This window comes from Phyllostomus discolor, chromosome 2, assembly GCF_004126475.2.
Source record: "Phyllostomus discolor isolate MPI-MPIP mPhyDis1 chromosome 2, mPhyDis1.pri.v3, whole genome shotgun sequence".
In the NCBI taxonomy this organism is placed as follows: domain Eukaryota; kingdom Metazoa; phylum Chordata; class Mammalia; order Chiroptera; family Phyllostomidae; genus Phyllostomus; species Phyllostomus discolor.
The window spans coordinates 41455813-41480166 of NC_040904.2; the positions used below are offsets into that span (position 1 = coordinate 41455813).

At 35.8% G+C, this 24354-nt stretch overlaps 1 protein-coding gene across 2 annotated transcripts in view; it reads right to left on the reverse strand.

Moving 5' to 3' along the window:
* Positions 1-15372, reverse strand: part of CCDC39 (coiled-coil domain containing 39) — a 49217-nt gene extending 33845 nt beyond the window's left edge. The window contains exons 1-6 of one of the 2 annotated variants that reach the window (XM_028505085.2): positions 15165-15372; positions 6560-6679; positions 4844-4990; positions 3382-3540; positions 2534-2626; positions 2311-2439 (exon numbers count right to left, since the gene is read on the reverse strand). In XM_028505085.2, coding sequence (XP_028360886.1) covers positions 2311-2439; positions 2534-2626; positions 3382-3540; positions 4844-4990; positions 6560-6679; positions 15165-15254 — 738 coding nt within the window. In that variant the 5' untranslated portion in view covers positions 15255-15372. The remainder of the gene's footprint in view (positions 1-2310; positions 2440-2533; positions 2627-3381; positions 3541-4843; positions 4991-6559; positions 6680-15164) is intronic. The other variant, XM_036017734.1, reaches the window with a different exon arrangement.
* Between the last annotated feature and the right edge of the window lie 8982 nt (positions 15373-24354).

The window sequence follows — 24354 nt, forward strand, 5'->3', positions numbered from 1 at the left end:
ATAGCATATACAAAGTAGTAAATGAGATGTAAACCAAGTACTGCAGAAACAAAGAATAAAGTCTACCCAAGAGCTACTATTAAAAGGCACTATCTAAGAGGTTTAAGTTAGGTCAGGCCTAAAAAGATAAATGGAGATGCATAAAAACTCCAGCATGGTTGGAGCACAGGGTGGGAGGGCAGGGATGGAATGGGCTGATGAAAGGGATGAGACTGGAAAGGTAGAAGTTGGAGCCAAACAGTGAAGAAATTCAATTTTTTAATTGTCACGTTAAAGAGGATAGACTTTTGAGCAATGTGGAACAAAGATGATTGTAGAGCTGGGGAATAAAAAGATCAATGCAATATTTTAGAGAAGAAAAATTTATCCTAAAATACATTTCTTTCAAGTTTTCCAAAATGGGGTCCCACCAAACAACTTATCCCAGGAGATGGGGTTGGGGGAGGTCTGTGATCTGAAATCAGTAAGTTTTAGAAATGCTCCATATAATAGTGTACATATTAGCATATTCCATGGATATACATTTGAAATGCACAGCATGGAAAAAAACTTGTTTTATCTAGTATTCCTGTCTGCTCTCTGTAACAATTAACATTCTATAATTGTAGCATTCTATGTATCTGCTGTGTTCATTCAACCAAATGGCAGGTCAAAAGTTATATATAAAATTCTACAATTTCCTGCCTTATATTGATTTTTCTACTACTTAATCAGATACTTTAATATCTATGTTAATGTTCACATTATTTAACAGTGCTGCCTTCACATTTAAATTTTCATATAGGTAATGCTTATAAGTAATATCTCAAAATTTTTACACTGGAATAAAAGCATAATAGAAAAAATATTCCTAAATAATGTAACAGTTTCTTTTGAGAAGCCAATTTCAGGATCTGTGGTCAGATTCCTGCCAAGAAGACACTGAGAAGGCAGGTACTGTTCTGGAGGAAAAGGAAGAAAAGTATCTAATCTCCGATTTATCCTCCAGTGACGTGGGCTGGTCTCCCTGGCTCACCACCGCTGACTTGCACGTCTCTCCTCAGTGCTGTGTTCAGTGGAGTCATGTTGGTATGGAAGCTGATTCACCACAGAAATCAGAAATGTTACAGGTCGGGAGCCAGTTGATCAACACTAAGAAGCATACTTCTACCTAAGGAGCTGCTTCTTAGCACCCTCCCTATTCTCCTACAGTAGACAGCCAGGAGATATCAACCTGTAAGTAAGGAACCACTGTGAGTATGACAAGTTGTGTATGCTCGCAAATCAGCAGGCTGTGTCAATTCAGCTGTGGGGTTGTATGAGAATTCAATTGTGGATGTGCAGTCTTAGATTGGACACATTTTATTAATGCAGAGGAAGTAGTCAAAAACTGCTGTTTGAAAGCAGTAAGAAGTCAAGAAAGAGTAACCAACATCAGCGTTAAGAATTAAGAGGAACTTATAGTTAAGATTGGTTCTCCTTGTCTCTCTTAGGGAGGTATATGCCATTTTGTTGATAAAATGTTAGTCACTTACAGAAATTTAGAACAACAGAATAACACACTTGCAAATAATAGTGGCATATAACAAGTAAACCGCACCCAGGTATCAAATTTCTGAGCTCAGTGGTCTGAGCTGCTTGCCAAATGCCTTTCCATGGACTAGATGCAGAATGGTAACACATCTCATCTGTCTGTCTTCCTTCCTTCTCAATCTCTTCTCCATCCCAACTTTCCCTAATTTTCCCATTTTTACTCATCACTATTTGACCTCTTAATGAATTCCAAAAAATAGATCCAAATTTTTCAAAAGTAGCAAAAGATAACATTAGCTTTGCATTTAATCAGCGTGGTATTCCTCCCTTTCCAAGCTTCTACCCCATCATTGGTGCCTCAGCCTCAAAAGCGAAATTTGATTGCCATCCTGGTTTCTTGCCTGACTCTCCCCTCTTTCTCTTGGCTCTCCATAAATCCCATTCCCCTGCACCTAACTGTGTGCACCAACAGCACACATGTTAGATCCAGGGCGCCTTAAACAGCCATGTGTAAGTAGGGCATTGATTTTACCTCAATAACATTATCCACTAGCTTTTTCTTGTCCCACATTTCAGAGACAGCAGGATTTAGTCTTTGTCATAATGTCAGAAATAATATATATAAAATCACATTTCTAAATGGATATAGAGTCAACTCTGAACAACATTTACCAAAACTACTAAATCTCCTTTAAAAGTGACTTCAAATAACAATGTGATTTATGTTTGAAATGAGTTAGTTAAATACAAAAGAGATAAATACAGCTGAACTTTGCAAGGACCCAATAACTACTTTACCAAGGCACAGTTATCAATGTCTTGATCTCTCTTCTGCATCTGTTCTATTGTGTTTTCCCATTGTTTAATGAGTTCTTGTCTTTCATTATGAATCTTACGAAAATCTTGTGCTGCTTTCTCCAATTCTAACTGTCAAATAGAGAACAAATAACATTTCTGTGAATGTAAGTGCTTTTGCAAACATCACTGACAATTACAAAATAAAAATCTTCACTACACCAACCTGTGCACTTAGGGTCTCTGTAAGTTCATTGTCAAGTAATTTTTTTTTCCGATTACCTTCCAAAGTCAGTCTCTCTAACTGCAGAGTCAGCGCCTATGAGCAACACGCAAAAATAAGTCGTGATTATCACTGATTAACTCAAAAGCTGTTAGCACATCTCATGTTGAGTATTATATTATAGATATATATGTATTTGATATCTAAAACACCTACAAAATATATGCACTTTATCTTTTAACATCAAAGTGCTGCAGTTAAAACTGAGTTGTTTTTTAAAAGACTTGTAATATATATTTAAGTATGTTAGGAAAAAAGATTAAATAATTTTCCATTTAAAATAATGCATTTTGTATTAAGTCTATTAGAAAGTAGCAAGTTTCATAATACTAAAGTATTACCAGATTTCACTACAAGTAGATTTTAAATAATGATTATAATAACATATTAATTAATAGCATTAAGGTCTCGAATTAGCAAAAACTATACATAACTGTCAAGTTATGATTTAGACAAAACAAGTTAAAATACTTAAACATAGTTCAAGCATAAAACTTTTCTGAAATGCTTTTGAGAACCCTTCTCAGTCAGGATTCTTAACCTGGAGTCCAAGGATCCTTAAACGGTCAATGGACTTCAAAGCATCTAAACAACTTTTAGCAAAATTTTGTATTTGTATATAATCATTTTTATAGAGAGGATACTTGGCTTTATTAGATTCTGAAAGGAAACTCTGACCCCCCCAAAAGTTTAAGAACTACTTCTTTGAAATTCTAAGTCTGACTTACATACAAAGGTTAACACACTACAAATTCAGAGAAAACCTAACATAATAATTTCTAATTTCTCACCCTAATTTTATTATCATCTCGTTGTGCATACTTCTGAAGAGTGAGGGCATCGCTGTCTTTGTGAGCAGATTCTTCTAACCAGGCCTCCAGTGCTTGCTGGTCCCAGTTCATTTGACATTTCAAACCATCCAATTTATGAGTCAACTTAAATATGTTACTCTAATACCCAAAGAGAGGGGATGAGGAAATTACAAAATATTATTTACTACATGAACTAAAATAAAACATAATATTTCATATTGTACAGAACATATAAAAAAGGAAACAAATCCTGTCCCTGTATCTGACCTCCAGATGAATATACCATATTTAATTATATAACTATCACACTTTTATTTTACTTCTTTAGTTGTAAAGCAGAGGAGAAATAATTATACAAGATGAGAACAGTAGTTGAGCCAAAGTTTTCTTGAAAAGGCTTTATGGTAGTTCCCCCAAAGCAATCCCATTTTCATTCCACCACTGCCACTCCAGGTGAATATGCAATCTTAGTAAAAATAATACACTTGATATGCTAACTAAGGCCCAACACAAATCCCCTTCTGCTCCATTTCCAACCAGATTATTGCCTCAAGAGCCCTCTTATACAGAAATTATGGAAGCACTTTTTTTTTAAAGATTTATTTTTATTTTTAGAGAGGGAAGGGAGGGAGAAAGAGAGAGAGAGAAAAACACCAATGTGCGGTTGCTGTGGGCCATGACCTGCAACCCAGGCATGTGCCCAGAAGCACTTTTAATTGAAATAATATAGCAGTTAAGATAAAAATATTTCTGTACCTGTATTCATTTAACAAATCAGGGTTCATAAAAGGAAACTGATGAATATACAAACAAATACAAATTAATAAAATATATATGTGTACCCTCTCTTTCCCTTCCTTTCTCCCTAAAATCAATAAGCATATTGATTGATTAAGGATTAAAAAAATATATATGTATATACGTATACATATACATATATGTGTGCATTTCATATTCATATGCATATGCAAAGAGAATCAAATTTGGGAAGAGTGCCCAAATCACATAACTAAAAACTAAGGAAAAAAATAGGTACAGTAGTTTAATACTATTCACAAGCTGATAAGTTAATATGAAAGGTAAAATTTTTGAATAAAGAATGAAATTCAAAATTAAGTGATTTTTTAAAATGAAGCTTTTAAAATCACTTATGTATAAATTATGGCTAATATTGTATAACAGGCAACCAACGTGGCACTTTGCACATAGTAAGGCTCAGTGAGTACTTGGTAAATGAACGCTGGAAAAATAAGTGTAACATTCTGTCATTGTTCCATTCAGATCACAGCTCCATGTACTTTTTATTGTCCAAGAAAATACTGTAAGTAAATGTCAGGAAACTAATGAATGCCTTTCCCATACAGAAAAAAAAGTCTATGTTTGTTTGGTGAGGGAAGAAGGAACAATGGCCCAGAATTTTAAGTGACATTTCAACACATACTTCCTTATCACTTTTCTTCTCCTGTACTGAAGCCATCTCACTTTGCAGCCGCTGGATTTCAGTCTTCATTCTACTCAGTTCTCTTTCAGCAATGATCTTAAAATGCTCTTCACTTTCAATCTCATGTTCTCTTGCTTTGCAAAGAGACTGCAGAAAGATATTAAAGGTAGAAAGACTTTTTAAATTTTAATATTAAAAATTATTTATAATAATCCATTAGGCAAAAACATAACAAAGTTACCACAAAATGCTTAAATTAAGTATTATTAATTCCACTTCTCTTAAACATGCCACTATATTAGACTCTGTGATTCGGTGTATTCAGTATTGCCTACTACTTTTAAGAAAGTTAGTTCCTAGAACATGCTGAGAGAAAATATTATTGTTAGTAATTTCCAGATACTATGTTGGTCTAGAAAAATTGCAGAAGACCAATGTTTAGCCCTGGCTGGTGTGGTTCAGTAGACTGAGTGCTGGCCTGTGAACCAAGGGCCTGCTGGTTGGATTCCCAGTCTGGGCACATGCCTGGGTTGTAGGCTAGATCCCGGTATGAGGCATGTGAGTATGGACGCATGAAACACACATTGATGTTTCTCTCCCTCTCTGTCTAAAAATAAATAAATAAAATCTTTTAAAAAAGGAAAATAAAACCACAGTTTATATTGTGGCTATTATCCTAGTTAACTGAGGTTTGACTATAATAAAATATTCCTACAAAGAGTTTCTCTCAGATCCCCAACTCAGTGGTTTAATAACTTGAGGAAAAGATGTTGTTTCTAATAATTTATTAATTACTCAATCATATCAGGATTCAAAAATCTTGAATATTGTTTTAAAAGTACATTAAATGTTTAACTTTCTAATAAGACTTGTTAAAGCATAAAATTGTTACTTATCTATACTAATTACAAATTGGCATTAAAAATGACTTTGTTCATATTTAAGAATTATATAATTTTTCAAAGAAAGGTAGATGCACTTAAAAAGATAGTTTGAAATGGAAGTTAGTAAACTCTCCAATGCTGATGTGCTGAGCTGACTAATTTGCTGGGCATAATTAGGGAATGAGAGTCTACACATGAGTAGATTGTCCATAAAACAGATGCTTTAATTAGTTACCCTAAGTTTTAACTTGTATTATTTGTGTTAATTTTTCTAAAATGCATTATACTTTCTCCAGTTATCCTAAACTGTCTCCTAAATATAACTTAACTTTTCTTTTATCTCAGGGTTGTCATTATAAATTTCAGTTCTTAAACTACGCTAAAAGACTGTGGTGCCCTAAGGCCTATGGAAGTATGTGGTCTGTTTGTTTCCACTCCACATGGTCCCAGTGGGTTGGTTGTGCTGAATAATTAAAAGTAGACAGAAACTCTATTATGTGTTATATTAGGTCTGTTTCTGCTTCAAGTCATCATTTCTCACTGCATTACTGTACCCCTTCTCAGATAATCTGCTGCCTAACATTGTATTAGACTGTTTGAATGATGATTTCTCCTTTCAAATGAATTAATTATTCTTGGAACTTGTGGGCTGTAGTGAGTTCCTCAAAGGCTTTTTTCTACCTACTTTCAAATTCAAGGTTATGTTCACAATAGTTTAGTTATGCTAAATTTTCCTATTATATCTGTAGAATAACATCACAGATGTAAATGCAATGGGAGATATCCCATGAGAACATGTGATATAATTAACATGAATGTCAACATTATATACCTGTGTAAATGAGAACTCTTGCTTAACATTTTTGAGGTGAGAAGTCAGAGCATTAATTCGCTCTTCATAGTCACGTAGCTGATCTTGCAAGCACGACTTTTCATCCTGCAGCTTTGACAACTGTAAATAACAAACACAATGATTATCCAAAGTCTACTAAATGTTTACTATGTTAAAGGATGTAAACTCAAAAGAAAATTAAGTATTCATTTACTCTGCTTTTTAAGATATCCATTTGAACTTCAAAAATGTATTGCCCTTTCCATTATAAAATAGTACCGTGAATTGGAGATTACTGTGGAAAAAAATAGCACCATATTAAAACAGAATAGAAATCTCTCTCAGATCTGCAACATTAGCAGCTTCCATAGCTAAAATGCATTTTAAAGAGAAAAAAATGAGATTATGTTCCATAATTAAATGGCAAGATCTCTAAATCAAACAAGAGCATAGTAACAACACCCAACAACAACAAAAAACAGACCATAAACCATAAATTTGAAAAGTAGCTGGACACCAGGCACACTATCTCCTGCCTGAATGGCTATTCAAAACCAGTAAATTTAAGGGTAAGCTTAACAGAACAGAATTAACTCTCACGTGTTTAGAACCTGTTTCTTGATGTATTTTATGTCTTTGAATTATAACAAAGTAAAAACAAAACAATGTAAATGCAAAAAAAATCTTTAGAAAATACAAGATAGATTCTCAGGATTATTAGAATATGTCATCCCTCAAAGTAACATAAAAGCTCAACAAAACAAAAATATGCTGCTTTATAGTCTTGAGCTATGGTCTGCAGGATGGGGCTACAAACTAGGAGATGCAAAACACAATTCACTGAAGCACATAAGAAAAATATTTGAAATTTAAACTAAGGAAGAAAGAAAAATACTGATGTACTCAATTGTTATGCCCTATATTTTATTAAACTTACTAAGTAATATTAAATATGTATTTTTGCTTCATATTTCATTAATTTCAATATTTAATCCCCTCTTTTGTTTACTTTGTGGTCCTTTTTAATCTATTAAAAGTTCTTAGTTTCTTATTTTTCATCTTACTGATGGTTATGAGCTGAATGTGTCACCCCCAAACTCATATGTTGAAGCCAAAATCTTCAGTGTGGTAGTATCAGGAAGGGGTGTCTTTGGGAGGTAAGGAGGTTTAAATTAGGACATGAGGGTAGGACACTCACAATGAGACTGGTGTCCTTATAATAAGAGAAACCAGTGGGGCTCTCTCTCTGCTGTGTGAAAACACAGCAAGAAGGCAGACATCTACAAGCCAGGAAGCCTGCTTTCACCACAACCCACCCATGCTAACACCCTGATCTCAACTTCTACCCTTCAGAACTGTGAGAAATAAACGTCTGTTTTTTAAATCTCTCAGTCTACAGAATTGTACTAAGCAACCCAGGCCAACTAAGACACTAATTCAAAATGAAGGCATTTAAGGCTATGTTTTCTTGAAGTACAAGTTTTGATATTTCCCATGGATGTGGGTATGAAGCAGTCTCCTTTTATAGTTTTCTAACTGGTGACTTTTCCTTTTCAATTTTTCTTTGATATGAGAGTGATCCAGGAATATATTTCTGAGAAACTTGCCTAAGGATTTATTAGTCATCTCAGACAGCCAAAACAAAATACCATAGACCCATGGCTTAAACAACAGACATTTATTTCTGTTGTTTTAAACCATATGTCACAGTTCTGGAAGCTGGAAAGTCAAAGATCAAGATGCCAGTCAGTTTAGTTCTGGTGAAATCTCTCTTCCTGATTTGCAGCCTGCCACCCAGTCCTCACACCCAGTAAAGAGTTCTGCTCTCTCTTTCTCTCCTTGTAAGGACATTAACCTTCATCATGAGGACCCCACCCTCATGACCTCCTCTAAACCTAATTACCTCCCAAAGGCCCCACCTGCAAATACCATCACATTAAGCTTTAGGGCTTCGACATATGTAAGGTTTGGTGGGGAGGTGCTCACAAACATTCAGTCTCTAACAACAGAGGATCATTTTTTAAATTAACACAAATTCTATTGGCTTATAGTCAGAGAATGTGACCTATAAAATTTCTATCACTAATTTTTAAACCATATGTCAAATGGTTTAACCATTTTAACCATTTTGCAAGGTACATTAAGTAGTGGCATTAAGTGCATCACATTGTTGTACAACTATCACCACCATCTATCTCCAGAAATTTTTGATCTTCCCAAATGGAAACTGTGTACCATTAAACACTAACTCTCCATTCTCCTTCCTCCCTGGATATCACCATTCTGTTTTGTGTGTCTATAAATCTGACTACTCTAACTATCTCATATAAGTGGAATAGTACACTAGTTGTCCTTTTGTGTCCAGTTTATTTTACTTAGCATAGTGTCTTTAAGGTTTATTGTTCACTTTTAATGCACTAAAGTTTTCATTAGTCATGGCCAAGCACATGATCTACCTTTGTAAATGTCTTACAGACATATTTTTTAACATGTATATTCTCTATTTAAAGGATATGTGCTTTCTCTGTTTTTATTTTTATTGCATTATTTATACCCTTTATATTCTATTTTTGTCTATTAGAATTATCCAATTCTGAGGCATTCAATATTGCATTTTCTCACTATAACTGTATTTTTGTCAAGTCTACTTGTGTTTATGTACTTGGTTGCTGTGTTGTTTGGTGCATACAGCTTTATAACTTTTATTTTCTTCATCAATTAAGACTTTTATCATTGCATAATGAACCCCCAAAAAGCATCTCTTTTTTAATGAAAGCATGATTAACACCTCCTATTGGTAACTTCTTCCCCATAGAGTTCTATAACCTCTTTCTTACACAAAAAAGTACATGCAAGACCACCAGATATTTATTGAAAACTTACATCATCTGAGAAATATCTAGATAAGCAAACAAAAAGATCCTAGAGGAAACAGATAATTAAAGACACAAAAGAAAAGAACTAAACACACACAAACACACACACTCAGAGAGATTGGAAGTGATATTGTACTCCTAAAACAAGACCATGGAGTACAATAAAGCAACAAGAAAATAACTTGAAAATTAAAAAGGGCTTGATGTAGTTGCCAAAATAAAAACTACATTGTAAAGATGGAAAAAAAACCCTAAACACTTCCAGAGGTTAAAAAAAGTAACTTAAAAAGAAATGAAATTCACTGCAGGGACTTCCAGCCAAGATGGAGGCACAGGTGGATACATTGTGCCTCCTCCCACAATCAAAAGAGGGACAACAAATTTAAAGACAGAAAACAACCAGAGCTGCCAGAAAATTGAACTGTATGGAAGTCCCACAACCAAGGAGTTAAAGAAGAAACATTCATCCAGAGAGGTAGGAGGGGCGGTGACAGGCAGCTGGGGTACAGATGGGCAGCCAGGGCAGAGAGGACTTGCTGTGGCAAGGCAGTGGCTGGAGGACCAGGGTGGACAGGGTGGCAGTTCATGGACCAGGCGAGGTGGCAGCTGGCAGAGCAGGCAGTCCCATATTTCCATGTGGATAAACCAGGAGGAACAACTGGGGAGTGAGACAGACCACGCAACCCAGAGTTCCCACGTGGGGAAATAAAGCCTCAAAATCTCAGACTGAAAAATCCTGTAGGGGTTGAGGTAGCAGCAGGAGAAACTCCCAGCCTCACAGGAGAGCTTGTTGCAGAGACCCACAGGGTCCTAGAACATACACAAACCCACCCACCCTGGAATCAACACCAGAAGGTCCCAATTTGTTTGTGGGTGGCAGAGGAAGTGACTGACAGCCTGCTGAGAGCTGAGCAAGCACCATTGTTTCCTTTTGGACCCCTCCCCTCCATACAGCATCACAACACAGTGATGTGTTGCCCTGCCCTGGTGAACACCTAACGCTCCACCCCTCACTACATAACAGGTATGGGGAGACACACACACACACACACACACACAATGGCCCAAATGAAAGAACAGATCAAAGCTCCAGAAAAAATACAACTAAGCAACAAAGAGACAGCCAGCCTATCAGATGCACAGTTCAAAACACTGGTAATCAGGATGCTCACAGAATTGGTTGAATTTGGTTGCAAAATAGAGAAAAGAGTGAAGGCTATGAAAAGTGAATTAAAGGAAAATGCACAGGGAACCAACAGTGAAGGGAAGGTAACTGGGACGCAAATCAATGGTGTGGACAAGAAGGAAGAAAAAGACATTCAAAACAGAATGAAGAAACAAAAATTCAAAAATATGAGGAGAGGCTCAGGAACCTCCAGAAGAGAATGAAGAAACAAAAATTCAAAAATATGAGGAGAGGCTCAGGAACCTCCAGGACATCTTTAAATGTTCCAACATCTGAATTATAGGGGTGCCAGAAGGAGAAGAGGAAGAGCAAGAAATTGAACACTTATTTGAAAAAATAATGAAGGACAACTTCCCCAACCTGGCAAAGGAAATAGGATTCCAGGAAGTCCAGGAAGCTCAGAGAGTCCCAAAAAAGTTGGACCCAAAGAAGGACACCCCAAGGCACATCATAATTACATTAGCCAAGATTAAAGATTAGGACAGAATGTTAAAAGCAGCAAGAGGAAAGGAGACAGTTACCTACAAAGGAGTTCTCATAAGACTATCAGCTCATTTCTCAAAAGAAACCCTGCAGGCAAGAAGGGGCTGGAAAGAAGTATTCAAAGTCATGAGAGGCAAGAACCTACATCCAAGATTACTCTATCCAGCAAAGGTATCATTTAGAATGGAAGGGCAGATAAAGTGCTTCCCAGATAAGGTCAAGTTAAAGGCATTCATCATCACCAAGCCCTTATTATATGAAATGTTAAAGGGACCTAACTAAGGAAAAGAAGCTCAAACACTAGGAACAGTTTGAAATGACAAAAAACCCTAACAACCAAACCTAAAACAACCAAACCTAAAAAAAAAAAAACAAAAACAAACTAAGGAAACAACTGGAACAGGAACAGAATCACAGAAATGGAGATCACATGGAGGGTTATCAGAGAGGAGAAGGAGGGGAGAGAATAGGGGGAAATGTACAGGGAAAAAGCAGCATAAATAGTAGGTACAAAATAGGGGGAAGTTAAGAATAGTATGGGACATGTACAAGCCAAAGAATTTATATGTACCCATGGATATGAACTAGGGGTGGGGGAATGTGGGTGAGGGGGAGGGCAGGGCAGAGGGGAATAAAGGGGGGAAAATGGGACAACTGTAACAGCATAATCAATAAAATATATTTTAAAAAAAGAAATGAAAAGCATTCAAATATTAAATTACACACTGCTGAAAGACAATAGGGCAATACTTTCCAAATTCTACTAAGAAATTACTTTTAATCTAGAATTTTCTACCCAGTCATATAACCATCAAATGTTAGAGCAAATAAAAATATTTTAATTAGATCGTTTACCTCCCATACACCCTTCTTAGGGAGACACAAGAAAGTATTCCATCAAAAAAAGAGAATAATCCCCAAAAGAAGAAGATATGTGATCTGGGAAATACAGTGACAAGCCAGTTAGAGGAGAAAAAAGAGAATTCACATGTTAACAGGTTGGAAATAGGTCTGCAGGAAAATTGTCCATATTGGAAAATATAGGACTGCAAAAGGAAGGAGCAGGAGAGAAAGTGTCTTGAAGATCTGATATAAACTTAAAGCAAGGAATGCAAGCAATCAAACTGGTGACTGAGGATGCAAGGAATTGAAAACATAGTACAACGGGCCCTTCCTTTGAGGGTAGAACACAACCAGTCAAAAGATGGGTTAAAAAAAATAGTCAAGAAAAGACAAACTGAGTAAAACTGGTTACATTAAAGTCAATGAAATCATTTTAAATATAAAACTAATACTAAACACTTGCAGTAAATTAAGGGCATTGATAGAATGAAAATAAAATAAGCCTTGATAATAAAAAAATAATAAAATCCATATTTTAAAGGGATAAAAGAATGTGTAAAGAAATATGAGATGAGAGCTAATGTCTTCATTTAAAAAGATGAAAGAACAAACAGTCAACCCATACTGCCTAAAATTGGAACAAAATTTTTTTTAAAACAACAATTTAACCATTTCATTTTTCTCTTGTGTAGTTTTTCTTAATGTTAAACAAATTTTTTAGCAATCACTATCTCTTGTAATCAAGCAATACCTGAAATTCAACAATTCCTTTCTTTTTTTCTCTCTTAAATGTAACTAAACTTAAATTTAAATTTTTGTGTTAAAAATAGTATATATAGCCCTGGTCAGTGTGGCTCAATTGGTTGGAGTATCATCTAGTAAACCAGACGGTCGCAAGTTTGATTCCTGGTCAGGGCACATGCCTAGGTTGTGGGTTTGGTCCCCAGTCTGGCAGCACACAAGAGGCAACCCATCAATGCTTGTCTCCTTCTTTTTCCCTCCCTTCCCTTCTCTCTAAAAGCAACAAGCTTGTTTGTTTTGTTGATTAGGTTCCACTTATAGGTGAGCTCATATGGTATTTGTCTTTTACCACCTGGTTTATTTCACTTAGCATAATACTCTCCAGTTCCATCCATGCTGTTGCCAAGGGTAGGTGCTCCTTCTTTCTTTCTGCTGCATAGAATTCTATCATGTAAATGTACCAGTTTTTTGATCCACTCATTTACTGATGGGCATTTAGGTTGCTTGCAACACTTGGGCATTGCAAATTGTGCTGCTTTGAACATTGCGGTGCACAAGTTCTTTTGAATTGGTGTTTCAGGATTCTTAGGGTATAATCCCAGCAGTGGTATTGCTGGGTCAAAAGGCAGACAAACAAGCAAGCAACATATAACCAAAAACATTGAAATAAAGAACAAACTGAGAGTAACCAGAGGGGAGGGAGGACAGGGTTTATGGGGGAAAACAGGGGAAGGTCCATCAAAGAACATGTATAAAGGACACATGGACAAAGCCAAAGGGGGTAGGTTCAAGGGCAGGAGGCAGGGATGGATGGGGCAGGGGGCCATGGTGGGGTGAAAATGGAGACAACTGTACTTGAACAGCAATAATAAATTTTTTAAGTAATTAAAATAAAAACAATAAGAATGTCCTTGGGTGAGGATAAGAAAAAAACAGCATGCATAGTAGCATTCCACTTTTTAAATATTCCTGATTGACTTTCAAGCTATGTATTATAGACCATGATGTCTGGAATATTTGTTTATACGAGGATAGTCACTTCTATGGTCAACAGTACATACTTTTGGGAGGCAACATTTTATTTTTTTTTATTGTATACACTTCTATCTGAATATTTCAATGTATAGGAGTTGCTTTTTCAATATCAGAATTTATTCAGGTGAAGTAATTATGGCCCTTCATGCTGCTTCTTTTTCATTGCTCTGTGATATTTTTCAAATAGCTAATACAAGTAATATGTATATAATATCCTGTGAGGCAATTATGGCACTAATACCAAAAACTAACATTTGAATGGAACTTGAACCTATTAATACATTAATGTCTTTAGAGCTGTATAACAGCCCTATGAGATATTTATTTTACTTATCTTCAGTTTACAGAAGATGATACTGGCTCAGTGCTGGTGAGTAGGATCTAAACCCAGAGCTGGATACTTCTTAATCTTACTATGCCTCAGTACTTAGTGCTAGATCTCTTACATTCCCTAATGTTGCCCTCCATTGAAAACAAAAACTGCAGCCATCTGAATTAAGCATGAGTAAACAGGTCAGAATATTTTGAAAAAATAAAGAGCAAAGGATTTTTATTTTCATTTTTTATTGTATCTTTTCCATTACCATTTATCCCCCATACCCTCTTCCACCTCCACTCACCAGTCCCCCACCCCCAATCATCACATCATTTTCATTTTTCAGAGGATAGAAAACCTTTTCCATTCTCTAAGTAAACACCATCTGTTCTTGGATCCTCTTCCACACAACACGTTGTCATGTGATGGAACTTTAGACTGGTTGCTGAAGGTTTTTTCAAGTTCCCTGAGCTGGGTGCAATTTTATTTTGAACAACTACTATGCACTGGTTACAAGCTGATGTAAAATATTCCCTACGGCTAAAATATTTTACAACATTCTGTAATCCCCCATTTGAAAAGCTGCACATTTTACATTCTTACGGGAACGTCCCTCTTAAAAACATTTCTTCGAGTCACTTTCAACTCGAAACATCATAGGCAGAGAAATGTCACCAGAAGAGTTTTGTTTATACACATCCGCAAGTAACTGTTGCTACGCAAACCTTAGAAGCCCCATTGCAAAAACGCGCTTAATTCTGAGGAAGGGGAAAGTGCGCGCCGGAACCAGACTTTCTTCTTCTGTCCCACAGTCTGGAAATGAGTACGCGAAGGGGAAGAGGAGGAGGGAGTAAAGATTCGGATTTTATAGTCCTGAATATCAATTATCGTTTCAATACGTTTCATTACAAGAGTTTGTAATGCTTAGCAAGTACGGAAAGGGGCAGGCAGGTGAGGGAGAAAGTAGAGGTGGTGCCGAAGAGCGTTAGACAGAGAAGAGGTGGGACTAGGGAACGAAAGAAGAGACATAAAAGGACGGGGGTATTCCTGCCAACCAGAAAACTCACCCTTGCTCCCCCCCAAAAAGACCCCCTTCTTCCCCAACCTTCTTCACCTGATCCTCACCTGATCTTCCAGTAACTTGTTCTCCTTGTTCGCAACTGGGATGGCGAACCCATCCTCCCAGTGCAGCTCTGCCAGAAATTCGCTACTCATGACGGCAAACGGTACAGGTGCAGCGAAAAGATTCTCCTTTTTGTGAGGCCCATTAGCAGCGCCAGAAGCAACACGACACACCCTCAAAGCTTCTCCGTGGTTGCTAAGGGCTTCCTTCGCGCCCTTAGTTACCACACAGGAAGCGCTCAGACCCAGAGGCGAAACTTCCGGTTGAGAATTCCCTCGCCGACGTCTAGCAACCTTTTTCTAAGACTCAGAGAAGCAAAGCAATTTACCCCTCCAGGGGTTTGTTGGGGTAGCCAGGCGCCAGCATAACCTCCCCTGAAAGTGCAGCTCAGGATAGTTCCCCCGGTGCAGTCGCCGGAGGTCCCCAGGTACCAGAACCGCACCGAGCTACGCGACTGCCGGGTCGGCGGCGGAAAATGAGAGTTACGGAAAATAATAACATGGGCTTTCTTTGCAAGTGGTGTCTGTTGAATTTCAACCGTAGATGAAATTTCGTAGGCTGAAATAGACTTGTGTTTTGAAGCAGAATTTTCAATTCCCAGAATCACTGCTGGGCGTTGTGATCTGTTTTAATCTAACGCTCTTCCGCACCTGCCTCACTGTAGTGTCCTCGCTGACCCTAGAGATGGCAAACTTACAGCGAAGAGTTTGGTGGTTTTCCTGCGCCACTCTATACCTTTGTTTTTCTTTACAGTTTCGTTTGTTAACATTTACAGATCTTTAATTTTGAATAAAAACCTGTATTTCTTCCTAATCTCAAAAAAGGCTAGGAAACACTGAGCCCACAATATCTGCTAAGAGGCGCCCCCTTTAGACTGCAAGCGCGATTTAAATTACCTGCTTGGTTGGCACTCTGGCATTTGAGTTTATAGCCTCTGTTGTGTATAACATCTCAGAACTGGAAAGGACAACACAGTCAACTAATTTAATCCTTCCATTTTTTAAAATAAATTGAGGGTCCCCGAGGGGAAGCCCTTAAGGTAGATATTCTCTGCTGGAGTACCCTCTACCACCGCAATGTGAGCATAAATTAATTTTGCTTATTCAGTAAACTGTGTGGGGGGTGCCCTTTTAAATCTTATTTCACTTGCATTTTGTTCATCATCTTGATTTAACATTCACGTTTTGCCATATTACCTTCCTCTATATCTTTTGGTGAAGCATTTAAAGTAAATCACAAATATCACATTTCACCCCTAATAACTTGAGCATGCATCACTATTTAATGTTTTCTAACATATCACATCTAGCACATTACTAACAATATTAAAATTCTTCAATATCATCTAATAACCCTTTCAGATTTATATTTCCTCAATTATCCTGAGAATATCTTTTTACCATTGATTTGTTACTGTACTTTTGAAACTCTTGTAGTAGCTTTGTCTTTGTGCTTACATGGTTTTCCATATATTTAATCTTATGGACTTACAAATGCCTTCAAAGACTAGAATTAGCAAGACATTTTATTGCCCACCTCTACAATACCTAAATTCCCAAGGTGGTGGGGGAGAAAGACTCGGCTTGTAGGGGGAATTTTGACCTGTCTGGAATAATGGCATTTTAGAGCTTCAGTAACCTTATAGAAGATCATCTTTTATTTTATAACAGCTTAGTCATTCCTTCTAATGAAAATGTTAGTATTCAGTTCCTAATGTGAGCACTGAGGCAGCTGGCTTGGCCTGTGCAGATCTTAGTGTCAGCTCTAGCTATCAAAGACATGACTGCAGCTGTTTTTGGATACCCCCTAGGCCCCAAAGACATAAGAAGTCTGGCAGCCAACTGCCCACAAAGAGTCCTATCTCCCATACCTCAAGGATTCTAGTTCCTGAGTTTCAGGAGGACAGTTATACAATGTTGAATTTTAGACAAAATTTCTATGCATTCTCCAAATTCTACGTTTCTTTCTTAAAACAATATTCCTGCTTGTCCACTTTATCACCACAGCTTTCTATATCATCAATTTCCCACTTATAATTTTACAACTTCTAGATCCTACTTCTATTTGAATTTATTCTTATCTAGATTTGGAAACAAAACCCAAAGTTTTGCAACTTTGTCACTAACCATGAAATATTCAATTTAATCCCAAAATGCTCCGGTAGATGTTAGCCTTCCACTAGCTTATTCTCAATTAGATAACCTTGTCCAAACCAGGTTGTTCAGGCTAAAACATAAAAAGATCTTTGTTCTGCAAAAACAATGTGATTTTTAATTGAAAAATGGATATATATATATATATATGTGTGTGTAAAGAAAAAAGAAAAGGTAGCCTTCACTTCCATGCCAATCTCATTCCCAAGAAGCTGTCACCGTTTTGTGTTTATGGTACCAGAATTTTTTAAATGAAGCTATAACTATATATATATATAAATTTTCCTATAGAAATTGGATCATATTACAAATAATCTTTTGCAAATTTATTTTTCACTTAACAATAGTGGCCATGTTTCCATGTCAGTACATTAGATCTTTGGCCTTTGAATAGTAGCTTAAAATCCAGTATTATTAACTTTTTAAACAACACTGCAAAGAATATATTTATAGTACTGTATTCATCATTTCTAGTGTATACTTATGTTCACATTTTAATATCTCTGAATATCATCTTTCAACCTATGGTGTCTCAGGTTGAATAAGCAATAAGATATCGAATCACACTCATAAGATAAGTGTGACAAATAAGACAAATAAGGTATCATCTTGCACACTTATATATGCATTTCTGCTGAACATATTCTTAGAAGTCACATTAATGGAAAATATGTCTAAAGAATTTTATACATATCACTAAGTTATCCTTCAATACATCTTTACCAACAGATTACAGTATCTTTGCATATTCTGGAGGTTATGAAGCATTAAATATTTTACAACCCAAAAAGAAAAATATGATATCTCTTTGTTGTTTATTGACAATTTTATAATTATGAGTGAGATTTAGCATCATGTTTATTCTGCTAAGAATTCCTTTATCATATCCTTTGTTCATTTTTTCCCCATTAGGTTGTTTCTTCTTATTGAATTATTACAGTACTTTATATGTTATAGATAGTATTCATTCTGTGTGCATGTGTATGAGTAATATTTTTACCCCAGTGTGGGTTGTTTTTTGGTTTCTTCAACTTGGTTTTTACTATATTGTGCCATCCACACCTGGTAAACTGCTCTTGTTGTCCTTAGTGTGCTTCATAGTCCAATGAATATATTCATCACCAATTAACTCACCCAATCCATGGGCTGCATTCAGTTCAGCTCTACCTTCCCTATTAAAACATGTCATTCTCTTGGCTTTTATGACTCTTTCTCTGTCAGTTTCCCATTAAATTTCTCTGTCTCCTTTGCTGCTTTATTTTATCCTGGTTAGCCTTCTAATATTGCTGTTCCTCAAGACCCAAATCTGGTCCCTGTCTCTCTACTCTTCTTTTTGCAGTTGCTTCCTCGGTATCATATTCATTTTCACTGCTTTAAATCCCATGGCTGTTATTTTTTAAATGGCCCCTATTAATATTTCTCTAGCCTAGGTGTCTCCTCTGCACACCAACCTTGTATCCAACTGCCTACCTGACAATGAGACAATTCCATTGAAAAAGCTTCTAGATATCTCTTCCCTGGCACTCTATCTCAGCTTTAAGGATAGTGACTGCTCCTTTTATCTGCTATTTCTACATTCTTTAGAGTTTTCTTTATTTCTTAACAGCCAATTCCTTATCACTCTAACCCTCTATTACAGTTAACAATTATTTATATTAAACTTTCCCTTTTAAATTATTGCGGGGTTTCTCTCTCCTAGTTTGGACCCAGACTCATCCAAGTCTATACTTTTTCATGTCATGCTGTTTTTCACTCAGCTTAATGTTTTTGATATTTGTTCATATAATGGTATGTATCAAGGATTTATGTATTTTTATTGATGAATGATATTCCCTTACATAGATATAACACACTTTGTTTACTCATTCCCTTAATGCGGAACACCTAGGTTATTTTAGGGTTTTGGAAATATGAATAAAGCTATTATAAACACCTTTGTATGAGTCTTTTTAAAAATACATTTTATTTAGAGTAATTTTTAATTTGCAAAAAAATTACAAAGATAATTATGGGTCCCCATATATCCCTCATCCAATTCAGTTTCCTCTGATATTATCATTATACATTACCAAAGTACATTTAGCAAATCAAAGATGCCAACAGTGGTGCATTACTTTAAACTAAACTCCAGATTATTCAGTCCTTCCATTTACATGTTTTTCTTGTTCCAAGATGCAATCCAGCACACCACATTGTGGTTTGTTGTACCTCCTCCGCTTTCCCTGTTCTGTGACAAGGTATCAGTTTTTTTCTTTTTCCTTCTTGGTTTTTCTTCTCCCATGATCTGGACAGTGTTGAGAAGTACCAGTCAGGTATTTTGTAGACTGGCTCTTGATTTGGTTTATCTGATGGTTTTCTAATAATTAGGCTGGAGTTAACGGTTTTGGGGAAGAAAACTGCAAAGGTAAAGTGCACTTCTTATCCCATCATATTGAGGGCACATGACATCCTCATGACATTACTAGTGATTTTAATATTGATCATTTGGTTAAGGGAGCATTTGCCAGGTTTCCTTATTGTAAAGTTACTATTTCCCTCTCATACTCTATAAATAATTCACTAAATTCAACCTGACCTCAAGGAAGGAGATTACACTCTATCTCTTAAAAGGAGAGTATCTTCATGTATTATTTGAAATGTTTTAGTAAGAGTATCTCTTTTCCACTTATTTATTTGTTCATTTATTTAATCACTATAGATTCATATATATATTATACTTGGGATTATAATCTAAACTACACTATTTTCTTGCTAAATTTATTACAGCTTTGTACATCGGCCCTTATGTCTTTCTGACATGCCTTCATCCTTTGGATTTTTGAGCACCTCCTTACTTTCTGGCACTACAGAATGCCTCGGGCTCATCTTGTTATATTCTCCTACCCAGTCAGAATTAACCAATTCTTCCAGGAGTCCTGGCTCCTTTTATTGTAGAATGATATTTAGGAATGAAGATCTGGGCTCTAGGTATGTTGGCTGTTACTAGGTTATTATTTCTGAGCCCTCTCAGCAGACAGAACTAGATAATATATGTATGCATATAGCCCAAGAATTCATACATATCTGTGATTGTCTGTGTATCTATCTATCTGTATAAGCTAAACATTAATACATACTGATGTCTCTGACTCCAATCTAGTACCATTGATTTGTTCTAGTCTTCCCTTCTTACACTGAGAAACTTTGCTCCCACCATCCATCGTTCATTTACTTATTTGTTCAACTCCAAAATGCATTTCAAGTAGTTTTAAAATTATTAACATGTACCCTCAGTACAAGCCTTTTAAAATGGAACATGTTTTTGTTTCTTTTATATAAATGCCAAGGAGTATAACTGTTGACTACAGAGGGTTTGAGTATGGTTAGTTTTACAAAAACATGTCAGACCTTTCTCAAAATAGCTGTACAATTCTAAGACTATCTTTTAGAAATGTCTTTAAAATCAGATTTGTTCAGGTTAAAACTCTTCAGTGGATTCCCAGTTTAATTAGAATTAAATCCAAACTCCTTAACCCAGTCTACAAAGTCTCATGTAGTTTGATCCCTGTGTATTTTTCTAACCTCATCTCTTGCCATCTTTCCCCTCATTCACTGTTTCAGCCACCTTGGCTTTCAAACACTGTTATGTCAGAGCCTCAGAAAACCAAAGAGTGTTTCAGCCTTGAGGTCTTCACGTATGCTGATCCTTCTACCTGGAATATTTCCCTTCTGTATAGCTAGTTCTAGAGTATTCATCAGACTTCTATATTCTTTAGTTTATAACATCCCTAGAAAGGCCTTTCTTGCCCATTTAATCCAATATAGCATTTTCCTGTTATTCACTTTTATAGCAAATTCTTCATATTTAGTAGTTACCTTCAGAGAATTTGCCACAATTAGTACTTACATTTTACTTGCTTGTGCATTTATTTATTTTCTATCTTTCCCACTAGCCTACAATATGCATGACAATAGAAGTCATATGCATTTTGTCCGCCTTAGATTCAGAAACTAGAACAATACCTGTACATGGTAATGTTCAATAAAAATATGCTGAGAGAATAAATATATAAATAAAAAGAAGAGTTTTAAATTTTTATGTAGTTAACTCTGTCAGTCTTTCGCTTAGTAACTTTTATATGGTGCCACACTAAGGAAAACCTTTACCAGAAAACTATCAAAATGATCCTCAACATGTTTTCTGGTACTTTTATAACTATATATTCTCCATTAACATTTTAATTTACATAAATTTTACACTAGCATTTGAAAGTAGGTTCATAGTGCTTTTTCAAAACAAATAGCAATTTTCCTAGCACCATTTATTAAGTAGTATATCTTGCTGCTTTGACTTGAAATGTGCCCTTTTTGTATACTACATTCTCATATATACAAACATATGTTTCTGCATATCTGATATTTCATTTATTTATTTATCTGTCTCTACAAAAGTACCACACAGTTTTGAGTAACATAGCTTCTTAGTATGGCAGGGCCAAACACAACATCTGTCACCACCATCACAACTATTCTTGTCTGTTCTCAAACACTTCCTTGGAATCAGGTTGTCCAGTTCAAAAAAATCCCCAAAACCCTAAGGATTTTCACTGAATTTCCTTGAATATGCATACTAATTTAAGAAGACCTGGATCTTTCATTGCATTGTCTTCCTACCCAGAAATATGGTAAATGTCTCCATTCTCAGATTTTATTGTATGCAATTCATTCTTTTTTTTAAGGTTTTATTTATTTTTAGAGAAGGCAGGGAGGAAGATATATATAGAGAGAGAAACATCAATGTGTGGTTGCTGGGGCTCATGGCCTGCAACCCAGGCATGTACCCTGACTGGGAATTGAACCTGCAACACTTTGGTTCGCAGCCCGCGCTCAATCCACTGAGCTATGCCAGCCAGGACAATTCATTCTTAATACAGTTGTATATGACTAGATTCAGAGCATTTATCTAACTTCAGAATTAGAAGAAACTTCCAAGATTTCCCCTGGCTGTAACAGGCACTGCAACAACATGCAATGCTTTCACACTTCTACTGCTTAGGTGCTCACTTCCTCCTAAGAAAATGCATTTCAATATGAAAAAGATAATGACTTGGATAATGATCTAAGAATTTCACTGGAAGATCGTCAAAGGAGTCTCATAAGTGTCCTGTTCCGCAATGCCCCTACCTATACAAAACATGTTTTTAGTGGTGAGTGTCTTGACCAGTGTCTGTAACATTTTGCAGACTTGTACATTTCACAAGGCTGTATCAGATATTTGGCTGCTCTGTTGAGGTCTGTTAGTGAAAAAATGGATATGCCTTTACAAAGGAACATTTTCCTCACAACCAAATATTGTGCAATATTTCTGAAATCATTGTTTCTTTATAGTTTTTATCATTGGTGCTGTAGCATAGCAATCCCTTGATTAATACTTGCTGGATTAATGAGTGGATAATGCATAAGGATTTATTTGTCCTGGTAACTGGGAGCATAACTAAATTTAAATAAAACATTTTTTACTGCAGAAAAACAGTAAAAAAAAAAATACCTCCCTAATTACAGACTGTCTAATATCAATTTCTGAAATACACATTCACAAAAGTTATTTGTTCATGGCAATCACTGCCTTGTAAAAAAACTGAGTTTGATATAATGGAATGGGTTTGTGTGTATACATGTAAAATCAATGACTGTAGATGGCTGCATTTAAATAACAGCTAACAGTTTTCTGTGACTATTTTCCGGATGCAAGGACAAAGAGGAAAAGAAGACCACTTTTATCAAAGTATTCTTATCTATCAGTAGAACAATCCTCAAAATCAGAAGAATTGGCTAAGCCAATACTATAAGTTTTGCTACTCATAGTTTCATGTTTTTGCAAATGGAATGCATAGTTTACAGATTTTATTCATTGACTGTAATCCAGTAGGTGGTGCTACATGTCTGTATATGTAAAACACCACAAATGCCTTTTTTCCTTTTTTTTTTTAAGTCTTTTCTTTCTTTTTTAGCCATAACTCTCATCAAGGTCTACTATTATAATGAAGCTCGTTATTCCTGACATCCGAGCCAAATCTCTGGGTGCGGCATTAAAAACGTGCTTAAGGAGAAAAACCACCAGAAATAATTGTGGACCAAACACCAACCTAACAATCTATTAACAGTTTTTTTCTCCTTAGCTCATGCTCTCTCTAAAATGATAAAATCTTTAGTGTCACACAGAACTCTGCATTAGTCCATTAAAAACATCCAGAAGCAGAAATCATAGCCCCTCTTGTTCTTCTAAACACTGCTAGTTGCTATCATTGGGAAGCAACCATAACAATAATGATAATTAACAATAAAAGTCTAAATTTAGCCTGTAATGGATAGGTAGGTCAACCTGTAAATCAACCACTTAAGAAGATAACATATGCTAGAAATCTTGAGCATGTACAATTTTATAAACAAAGTTGGTTGTTGAATCATTGACTAAGATAACCATACAAATTAATATTTCTTTGTGAATCTGAAAGCTTTAGGAAAGTAGGGACTCTAGGTATCAGCACAAATAATCCATATCACCCAGGAACCTATGAACAGTTAATTTATATTATTTATTTATTATAAACACAACTAAACTTGACATATAATCTGAATCAGAAGTTATCCATTTTTTGTCTCCTTTTACCTTGCAGACTTGTAATACGTTATTAGCTCATAAATGCAGAATGCTTTGAAAGTGCCATTGAATTATAAATCAAAGATAAGGAGATATCAACTACTAATAAAAAATTAGAACATTTTTATTACTATACTAGTTTATTGTATTAAACTTTGATTTAGTGAACTCCAGTGCAATTTCATAGAGTCCTTTCACATACTTCAAAAATTCTTTCACTCTTTTTATCATATCAGAAGAAAAATGACAGCTGCAGTCACTAATTTTAGATGAGTTCTATACGTGATATAGGTGTTAACAATCTGCTGAGCAAAGGCTTAATAAAATCGTTTTATTCAGTGAATAATATCTCTCTAAGGACTAGGTTCTAATACAAATACAGGGAAGTCAGAAGTAATG